Source organism: Simochromis diagramma, unplaced genomic scaffold, assembly GCF_900408965.1.
Source record: "Simochromis diagramma unplaced genomic scaffold, fSimDia1.1 OVJJ01000715.1, whole genome shotgun sequence".
Taxonomy (NCBI): domain Eukaryota; kingdom Metazoa; phylum Chordata; class Actinopteri; order Cichliformes; family Cichlidae; genus Simochromis; species Simochromis diagramma.
The window spans coordinates 242,948-254,083 of NW_024387128.1; the positions used below are offsets into that span (position 1 = coordinate 242,948).

The 11,136-nt window shown below is 40.2% G+C and overlaps 1 protein-coding gene across 1 annotated transcript; it reads left to right on the top strand.

Annotated features, from left to right (window-relative positions):
* Positions 1-342: 342 nt before the first annotated feature.
* Positions 343-7,442, top strand: LOC120743481 (C-C chemokine receptor type 1-like). Its single transcript, XM_040047119.1, has 3 exons — positions 343-914; positions 1,449-1,642; positions 6,274-7,442. The coding sequence occupies exons 2-3, from the start codon at positions 1,476-1,478 to the stop codon at positions 7,148-7,150; spliced, it is 1,044 nt and encodes a 347-aa protein (XP_039903053.1). The 5' UTR covers positions 343-914; positions 1,449-1,475; the 3' UTR covers positions 7,151-7,442.
* The last annotated feature ends 3,694 nt before the right edge of the window (positions 7,443-11,136 follow it).

Below are 11,136 nucleotides of genomic sequence, written 5' to 3' on the forward strand. Positions count from 1 at the left end.
AGTTTGGTTTGATTGAACATATACGTCTACAAGGATCCACACGTCACGAGTTGGGAAACAGACCAGTGAAGCTTGGGTTGGAGTTCACTCCAGAAAACATCATCATCCACGAGAGAGTGACACCTCTCTGGGGCGGGACAAGTGGTAGACGTTTGCGTGATTGAGGTCGACTACCTGTGGTCCTGATCTTATATATTTGTGATCTGCAAGAGGTAAAGGACAGTGTGTGCTTTGACATTACGTTTATTTGTTTTTCTTTTCCCAAATACATGCTTATAGGGGAGCAATTTGTGTAAGATACAGCTGTGGTGGCCTTTATTTATAGAAGGGATTGGTATTCATATATAGAAGTATAACGAACCCAGGCCCAGTCTCATTGTACTACGCAGTCTAGCTTTGACCATAGCTACGTGGGACCAGGGTTACAATTAATCGTACTTTACTCCAAGGTTCCTGAAGCAAAATTACATCACCAGTGCAGCTCACATGCATTGTGTTTTTGCAGTGCAGTTTTTAGTCTAAACACAGGAGAAGTGCTCGACTATGGAAATGGGATGGGAATTGTTCCAAAGTACGGGAGCTTCTTGAACACACATTAGCAGAGTCTCATTAGAATACTGCTCTGCTCTCAAGGTCACAACCTTGTGTGGGTCACTTCTGTTCCAGTTGTATATCAAACAAGCTTGATCATTTTGCCACCTCATGACCCGATCCTTTGAAGTCTTCTCAGTCACTGCTGTGGCTTTCATGTCACGTCATAAACAGAACACCCTGCTCTGCTGCTTTGAGCACAATTGACAACAGCTCCTCCCTGAAGGCAGATAATGTAACTTCCTCTGGTGTTGGTAACTTAAACACAGATAACCAAAATCTATCATCAGAGTCGGACAGCAGCAGAAGAAATAGGACAGACAGTAAGTCAGTTCATGCTTACATTTGCTTTCATTCCTCAGGCTTCCTGTTTTTTATTTTTAAAGCTTCACCTTCTTATACCATTCATAATAGTGTTAACCCTATAATGCCCTCTGTATCATATTTGGCACATGAGTTTCTGAGACATATATCTCATCAAATTGTTTCAAAATGTTATGGACAAAATTTTGTTAACAGCAATGTTAAATAAAAGTTGCAAAACTCCCCCCAATGTCTCACATGCGATACAAAAAATATATAATAAAAAATACATCATACATAACACGATCTAGCAAAAACAAGTTTGTGGATTTTGTTATAAGGGTTAACCTCTTAAGCCTCAAGCCTACCTGATCTCCTGCTTTTGCGCCCGTATCAGGGGGCGTTGGGGCTTAAGAGGTTAATAAACATCTCAGTTCCAAAGAATCAGGATTTTCTGGCTTTTTTTTTCAAGGGTTAAGACTTGATCGTTTTCTAATTTTCACGTCATTCTGAATGTATTGTAAACGGTGTTTTCTTACATTTCTGTTTGTCAGACTTTCCTTTAAGCATTTGACACAAAGATGGAAAATACGACTGACTTGGATTATGACTACAGCGAATACACAGAAGCTGTACCATGCACCAGGGACAATGACAACAAACTGGGAGCACTGCTGTCCATCCTTTACTACTTCATGTTTGCCTTCAGTGTCATTTGCAACGGGATAGTCCTCATCATCATCCGTCAGTAAGTTAGTCTAACAAAGCTGTATTATTTTGTTCTCTGCAGTGTTGGCATTAAATAAAAGATCTTGAATGACGGTTATTTTTAAAATTTCTACTGATTTAACTCTTGAGACTTGTGACGGGTCGGTCACCCTCTCTCAACCTGCACAGACACCTGAGAACTGTCCACCCATCAGTGCAATGGGACGATAAAACACAGTCAGTTAATCAGTCAGTAATGAAGGTGCCAGCGTGTCTACTGCAACCGTTGCTGCTGCTTTTGCTGCAGTATCTACAGCATCATGCATATACCACCACAACCACCTAAACCAACCCAGAGCTCTATGAGACTCTGTGAGAACTCAGTGAATGAAGACTGAGCCAATGATTGCACTTGATATCCAAGCGTTTTCAGTTGTGGATGATAAAGGATTCAGGAAGTTTATTCGTGCACTAAATTCTATTTTATATTGTTGTTGATAATAAATTAATTCAAGCAATAAAACAACTTATTGAGCCGCTCGGGAGCCGAAAGAGCCGGCTCTTTTTAGCGAGAGAGCCGGTTCTCTAAAACGAGCCGGAATTCCCATCCCTGCTGTGACTCACATTACTTTTAGGTGAAAATTTAAGCTGTAATTCCTAGGATGGTAATGCTGACTGATTTAGCAACACCTGTGGTCTATTCTGGTAAAGTTCTAGATTGGGTTCTTCATAAGATGTACGAGGGAAAAGAGTTGCCGTGTCTTAGAGTACAGCCACATTCAGCCTTTTCTTATTACACGAGTACTGTAGAGTGAGTTCATTAAAACAACAATGTAAAAATATGACAAGTCTGTGATGGTTATGCTTCAGTGCAAGTTAAAAGGGGCTTGTTGCACCATTTCATGAAAGTTATAGGTGTGAAAATAAAATGAACCCAGTGGAGATGTCGGATCTGTACTACAGTAAAACTAGTTCAACATCAGCAATCAGCTCATACAAAGGTGATTATCAGCTTAATTAGTCAGTCCTGAATCTGTGAACACGTTCATATGAAAGGTGAGACATTCTGACCAATTAGGTACATAAATAGATCTAGCAGTGTAACTGATTTTAAGACAGTAAGATAAGAGATATATTCACTGTGTTAAAACAGCCAAACCAAAGCAAAATAAATAACTGTCTTAATAAACAATAACACTGTACAAAACATCTTGGAAAGTGAAAGATTTACACTAAAAAGGAGCTGACTTAAACATAAAATACAAAATAGAGCTCCCAGTAAATCAAAGCCTAAATACAATGTTAAACAAGAATGCAGGTATTTGCTGTACGAGGCTTTAAAGGCAAAGCGGCAGCTCTTTGTGTGGGTGGAAAAGTATTTAAATGTATGTGAAGCGAGAAAGGAAAGGTAGCAAGAATAGACTAGTTAATAAGCCTATTAACTAGTAACCAGTATTAACCAGTATTACAGTTCTATCACTATAAGGCCATAGTGCCAAATAACCATTGCTTATGTCATTGAGTTAACATTTGATTGTGTACGTAAGAACGTTTTGGCATTGTTGAGCTCAGCTGCAGCCCGAGTGGTGGTTAACATTTGGACAGCAAAAACTAATGAATGTAAAACCAAAACTCAAAGACGCAGACTATTTGCAAATCTCAAATTAGGTCAACAAACACCTGCAGGCCAAACGTGTTCAAGAACAGGCTGCGGCATAATTTACCATGGTGAAGTACACCAGTAAACAGCAAACTGTCTTTGAAACACTGAAACCTCAAGATTAACTCTAAAATGATTTCACCTGCCTGCTTTGTAGCAGAGGCTTAAAGTGGAGTCCAACAACAGCAACCAAACCAAATATATTAACCAGTCAAATTAAGCCGTCATAATTTTAATAGCTTTAAAAATTTGTGATAAGTGTGCCTTGCTCTTCTTTTAAATTTATGTTTTCAGTCAAAATCAGTAAAACGAAGAGTATTAGCCAACCTTTAGCTCTGTCGGCATGTATTTGGTGTCGTATTGTTTCCATACGTACAGCAGTGTCACCTTTATTTATGTTCAGAGTTTTAATAATTTTTTGCCAAGATCTTTTGTTGGTGATGATGCACCTTTGACTACACGGTGGACCATCCATGCATGACAACATCTCATGCTCTCTGAAACACTTTTTCAGATCCATCCATCCGCTGATCCTTATCAGGGATAATGAATGATGACATTGTTGGGATATATCAGCGCCATCAGGGGAGGAAAAAGATTCAGTGATAGAAAACCTGATCTTTCTATATATTCAGTTAGTCAGCTCACCTGTGTGTATGCATCCATATGTCAACACATCTCTTCCTCCCAGGTGTTGACATTTTGTTGTGCTTTCATGAGAAACAATGATCATTTTGATTCTTATCTCTTCAGAATATGCTGATCTCATTTTTGTTCGTCGATGAAAGTGGCATTACATTTCATCATAGTTTTTACTTAGTTATCGTTTTGTTTTCATCAGAAAAAAAAGGTTGTTAACAAAAATGATCAATGAAACTAACGCTGGTGCAGTAGCTTGACAAAACATCAAACCCCAGTCAGAGATAAGGGCTAAGCAAGTTTCCTGCTTCAGGCTCTGTGCAAATGCACGTAGGAAGGGGGATTTCAAACCATCCCACTTACTCCAGTCAGTGACAATTTCTGAAGCTGAAGAAAAATACATTTTATTAATAAAAATAAAATTAATAAAGAACATAATAGCCTTAAAATTCAGCATTGTTTCTATAACGCAAAATATTGCACCTGAATAGAGTTATTCATCTCTGTGATGCTGTTTATTTCCAACATGATAGTTGCACATCGCAGCTCTGAAACTTTAAACTAGATACATTAAAGGATACCGTCCCATAGCCTAATTAAGATAATGTGAAAAACCACTTTAGTGTGTTTACTGTGTTCTACTAGCTGCAGTTCCAGCACCATTACATAAGACATAGCAACAGATTACAATCAAGTATAAAAAACATTTATATAGTTTCTGCATACCAACTGAGTATATCTTATATAGATATGCAAGGTGTGCAGTAACTCTACAGCTGGGCCTGTTTCATGATGTTACTGAGATACAGCTTAATGACTTGCACATATAAAATACAGTCTTCCAGTAGAGAATCTACACTGGCCTGAAAACATGTTTAGAATTGGTGAAAACGTGACACTGACAGCTAATTTTAAGCTAAAGCTTTGAACAAAACCACCTACTAAGATTACGTGCGTAATCTTTACCATGGTGAAGGTTCTGAGGTAAAAAGACAACAGTTTTCATGACTAGTGGTTTTTGCTGAGTCTAAACTCACTTTGTGTTACACCCCTCTTTCCAACTGATGCAACACGATAAAAGCCAGGTTTGTATGGCAGGCACTAGATGCAATACTTCTTACGCTGATGTGCTCAACATTCTGAAAAAGGGTAAAGCTGAACTCAAATGGCATGACCTTTTTCCATCGTAGAGTTCTGAGAAATCTACAAAGTTTTAATAGAACTAGTTTGCAGTAGACAGAGTTAATTGATTAACCATCCACCTCTGTAGTGTACCCCACCTCTTGTCATACGTCATCTGAGACGCGCTCCAGGTCCCTTGCTTTGTTCGTCACACCTGCGTTGAGTCAGTTAATCACTGACCCTTGTATATGTTCATATGTGCAGCAGTATCCCCAGTCTTCAGATTGTCTCTGTACTCACACTTTCCAGTGCCTCCTACTGTTGCTTCTTTTTGATTTCCTGTTTATGACTGCAGCTTGTACTTGACTTCTGCTCTTTGACTCGTCTGCATCAGGTGTGTCATTACTTTGGTTTTTTAGGATTTTTGTATTGTTTTGTTGTTTTTAGTGCTTTGTTAATGCCACAAATTGCCTGCAGGTCTTCTTTGAGTATTAAACTCTGGAGTTTCGTTCTGTGTTTTGCTTGAACTCTTCATTTCATCGTGATCAGTGAATTGTGGTACATGCTGAGATTTGATTTTCACCCAGGTGTCATCCACGTACTTGAACCAATGACTTGAGTCATTGGTTCAGTCATTGGTTCTTCATGTACAAGTTGGCCACAATGGGTGAAACTGGGGAATCCTTGGCACACTCATGTTTCTGCCTGAAGTTCATAAGTATCTTTGCCACTGACCGGTGACAATGTTTTTCTTGTGATACTATTTCTGGTTTAGCAAAGCCTTGTCTGCCAGAAGGATGATAATGTTGTTATTGGTTTTCTAATATAATATAACAATACATTTTAAAAGCGCCAATGGCGGAGGAGCATGGCGAAAGTGTTTGAAATATTACTCTTTCTGGGTCACAAAATAAACTTTCAAGATATTTTCTTACTGAGGGTACATCTGTGGACTCTCTAACATGCTTGTCAGGGGCACAGCAGCAGAAGCTTAGAAGGTGCTGTCCTACCAAGAAGTCAATGTACTTTCCACTAATTGTATTTGTGCATTCCAAAATATTATTTTATAATTTAATATCTTTGCTCAGACTCCATGGTAATGATGACATCCAGAAATGCCACTGATTTTAAAGATGTGCTGATTTACTTCACTGAAGGTTCCACTGATCTCCGTTACCTGGAAAACACCTGAGGTTAGATTGTTTCATGATGACTGACCTGTGAATCTTTTTATGTTGACTGCTTTCTAGGTTTGATCAGCTGACCACTGTGACCAACATCTTGCTGCTGAACCTTGTGATGTCCTCCCTGATCTTCATGATCAGCCTTCCTTTCATGGCAGTCTACATGCAGCTCTCTAACTGGATCTTTGGCGAAGTTATGTGCAAGATTGTTAGTACTGTCTACTATCTGGGTTTTTACAGCTCTGTACTCTTTCTAGCCCTTCTGACCTTTGATCGGTACCTTGCAATTCTGTACCCGTTGAATGACTCACAAGTGAGAAATCGAAAGTATGCAGGAATCTCCTGCACTGTTGTGTGGCTAGTCAGTGGGTTAGCATGTATCAGACCAATGATTATCTATAGTAGTTTCTTTTCTAGTCTTGATAACAAAACTTTTTGTGAGGAGTACCCTCGAAACCTTACCTATGTCGATATGGACAAGCTGAGAAAATCTGGGTTTTACCTTCAGCTTAGTGTTTTCTTGATTTTCCCACTGATTGTTATTCTCTACTGCTACAGTAGGATTGCAATCACTGTTATGTCATCCAGGATTGCAAGCAAATTCAAGACAGTCAGGCTCATCTTCATCATTGTGCTGTTGTTTTTCATGTGCTGGACTCCTTTCAACGTTGTACACTTGATGAACATTAACAATGAAGTTCAGAGTGAGTGTGAGGACAAACAGAAACTGGGTTATGCACTTCAAATTACTCGCACCATTGCCTACTTTTACTTTTGTATCAGCCCTGTATTCTATACTTTTGTTGGGAAGAAATTCCAGAACCACTTCAGGCATCTGCTGGTGAAACACTTCCCAAAGTTAAAGAGGCATATGTCTGTTAGTCAAAACAGCAGAAGCTACATGAACACAAAAACGACACCAAATGATTATAGGGATATTTAGCAAACCAGCTTACGGCCATACCACCCTGAGCACTCGTCTGATTTCGCAAGCTAAGCAAGGTTGGGCTTGGTTAGTGCTTGGATGGGAGGCTGCCTCGGAATAACAGGTCAGCCCGGGCACCACGGCACGGTGGTTAGCACTGTTGCCGCACGGCAAGAAGATCCTGAGTTCAGTTCCACCAGGATCCTTCCGTGTGGAGTTTGCATGTTCTCCCCGGGTACTCCCGCTTCCACCACAGTCCAGAGACATGCAATTAGTGGGGATAGGTTAATTGGAAGCACTAAATTGCCCATAGGTGTGAATGTGAGTGCAATTGGTTGTGTCCTGTCTCTGTGTTAGCCCTGTGACCTGTCCAGGGTGTACCCTGCCTCTCGCCCTACGACAGCTGGGATAGGCTCCAGCGCCCCCCGTGACCCTGAAAAGGATAAACAGAAGTGAATGGATGAACGAGCAAGTCATGGTTTTACAACCAACTGAAGGAAGGGATGAGTTCATCAAGAGTGAAACTTTCAGTTTCCAGGAACTAGCGTCTAGGACTCAAACTTCTATATCTTCATTATTCGAGCCAAAGTCCTTAAACCAAAAATCTAATTGCAGAAGATTTTGAAATTTTATTTCATGTAGCTCCTGGTGTACAAATTGTCTGCTATCAACCACAAACCTAGTTTGCCACCAAGTTATGTAACAAATGATATTGTCCCTAAGGAAAATATTTGTTCTCTGTATATTCTGTACATAGCCTTATGAAAGATGGTATATAAGCTTTAAAAGGTTTATTTTTGTTTTATTCTGACCATGGCTGCCCTCTTATGGTCAGAGTTCAGCTCCATCACTGATGAAGCTGAGAAACTTTAGCTTGGAGAACTATAAATACTGGATTTATATTTAAGAGCAACATATTGACAGATCTTTACTTGTTACAGAAAAAGACTTTGCAAGAGTGCATTCAGAAAGTAAAATTTAAGTAGGAATGAACATATGAACACATGACTGTAGAATAAGAGATGATCCAAAAATCTGTTACATATAAAAATAAGTAATCTATAGATATTATATTACATATCATTCACTCTTTCATTTTCTATCAAATATATTGGTACAAAAGTGGATGCCCTTATTGAACCTCACAATAGTTTTAAATAATGAGGTACGTTATGTAGAAATAACCTATTCGAGGTCAGCCTTCAGACTGGTCTAAACACACTGATTCTGGTTTTTCTCTACACCGGGCTATTTGATGTTTTTGATTTGGTCATCTCAGGCACAACGCTCTCGCGGAGGCCCCACCCACCTGGTGGTTTTCGAAAGCCAATCAGTGTGTATAAAATTATTCATTTTTGTCAATTTATTCAGTTTTAGAACCAAATTTAGAATGAAAGGAAACAGATTGTAGTTAGAAAGGGTAATTAATGGATACTTAATGTTCATTTCTTTTGTATTAGTAAACACAACGTACTTAAGTAAAGAAACCTGTTTATGACCACGCATTTCTTCATGTTGTTCTGCACATAATAAACTTCACTTCCAAACATTTTTAAATTGCTGATGTGATTTTTTTACAAGCAGTATACATCAGCGGTGTGTGGTGAGTTTTACAGAAAGTTTATCAGAGACGATCCCCTCTTCTCCTGATTCACACAGCTTCAACAGCTTCCTTCACTAGATCAGATTAAAACAGTTTGTACTGCTTATCTGAAATATACATCGACAGCTTCACCTTTCTGCTCTCCTATCCTGGCTGAAGAATTGTAAATATTAATATGTTTAATATTAAAATTAAAAAATGTAGTGGTTAAGAACCCGTGTGTTTGAAAAAACTGTTGTTCATATGGTCAGAAACACAGGCCTACAGCTTGATTTTTTTAAAATCTATTTCAAAACAAACCCTTTCAATCTCTACAGGTATGATTAAAAATATTAATCGGAGTATAATAGAGTGCTGGTGAAACAGTTGTTTAAAGGTATTAGATTTAGACACTCTCATTGGTTTCTAATCTGAAAATGCAGCTGAACCTGCACCTGGTTAGCTTGCCCAGTCGATTGAATCGGACATGATCAGAGCTGCTGTCCACTCTCCATTATTGTCAAAGTTTTTGTTTTTTTCATGGTACAAATTTCATTCATGTCCATTATTAGTTTTGACAAGCAAGCAGTGCTGGCCTTGCTTGTCCTGACGAAACATCACTGCCATACATACAATATCTACAATGCTAGCATCACGTTTCCCATACTCACTTGGGAAATCTCCGTTAGCAAGTTAACGCGGATCGCCCCGTGCGAGGGGCTGTACGGCGTCAACGTGTTAGTGCTGTTAGCTCGTTAGCACGGTTAGCTCGTTAACGTGTTAGAGCCATGCAGCCCCTCCATGCAAGACACTCCTTTTCTACAGTGGAGTATCTAGATTCTTTTTCCTGAAGCTTCCTGCTGAGGCAAACAACTGAACGTCTTTCTCCCTCCACCTCCTGCAGCAGTTCAGCTCCTATGCCACACTCCAGAGGCATCTGTCTGCAGTGTGGAAGGCTGAGTGAAATCTGGCTATGTAGAACAGAATCATTCGTGATGGCTGACTTGAGGTCATTGAAAGCTCTGTCACAGTCTTTTGTCCACTTGACCTGATTTGGTGCCAACGCTTTTGTCAAGTCAGTGACAGGTGCTGTCCTCTCTGCAAAGTGGAAGATGAATTTACTGTACCATCCCACTAAGCCTATAAATTCCCACACCATCCTCTTTGTTGTAGGTACTGGATATGCATGGATTGCTTCCATTTTCCCCACTACAGGCTTCACCTGTCCATGTCCAATCACATATCCAAGGTACTCCACCTGGCTTTGTGCGATCTTACACTTGTGAGGATTGATAGTAAAACCAGCAGATTTGACCAGCTTCAGAACGTGTCGCAGGTGAGCCACATGCTCCTCCCAGGTCTGGCTAAATATCATTACATCATCTAAGTATGCTGCAGTGAAGTCTGACACATCCATCAAGACCTGATCCATCAGCTGCTGAAACATTGCTGGTGCCCCCTGGAGACCAACAGGCATCACCCTCACCTGAAACAGCCCAAACGGGGTTTTGAAGACTGTTAGTTCCTTTGCCTCTGGAGCTAGTGCCACCTGCCAGTAACCCTTGCTTAGGTCAAGAGTGGTGTACTGTATGGTGTATGTACTTACTTCTCCCCAGCCTTTCCAAAAGTTCATCAATACGAGGCATCAGATAGGGATCAAACTTTGAGACGGAGTTGAGATATCTCAAGTCAATGCAGAACCTCAGTGTTCCATCCTTTTTAGGGACCAGAACAATTGGGCTACACCATTCACTCGTCAATTTCCTTATTCAGCTGTGGCACCAGGCGTTCAGGAATTCTGTAGAATTTCCTGCAGGGCGGAGCATTGTCCCTCAACTGGATTTGTGTTGTACCAGTTTTGTAAAACCAAGTTTTTCTGGAACAAATTTGGATCCAGAAGACCCCTTAGATCATCCTGTTGGGAAGGCTTGAGATGGGTCAGTGCCACTAAACGTTGCACCGATTTGCTTGTGGGAAAAATTTGTTTTCCCTCTTCTTCTTCTTCCTTAACCACCTGAACAAGACATTGTTGTTTTACCTGCTGCGTAGGCTGCATTGACAGCTGCTGCTGGTGCTTCTTCTGTATGGTGAGCAGCTGCTGCTGCTGGAATTCTTTTAACAGGTTAATATGGAAGACCTGATGTTTCTTCCTCCTGTAAGGCATGTACAGCCTATAGTTGACATTGCTGAGGCATTTTTTAAATTTGTATGGTCCTTGCCACCCCTGCTAGTAGTTTGCTGTCCGTTGTAGGAAGCAACAGTGACACCTGCTGTCCTGGTTGGAAAGTCCTTTCCCTGGCCTTCTTTTCATACCAGGTTTTCTGTTTGTTTTGAGCCACTTTCATGTTTTGCTGTGCCTGTATTTTCATTTGTTTTTGTCTCTCTATCACTTTCAGCACATAAGCCACCACATTCTCTCCAT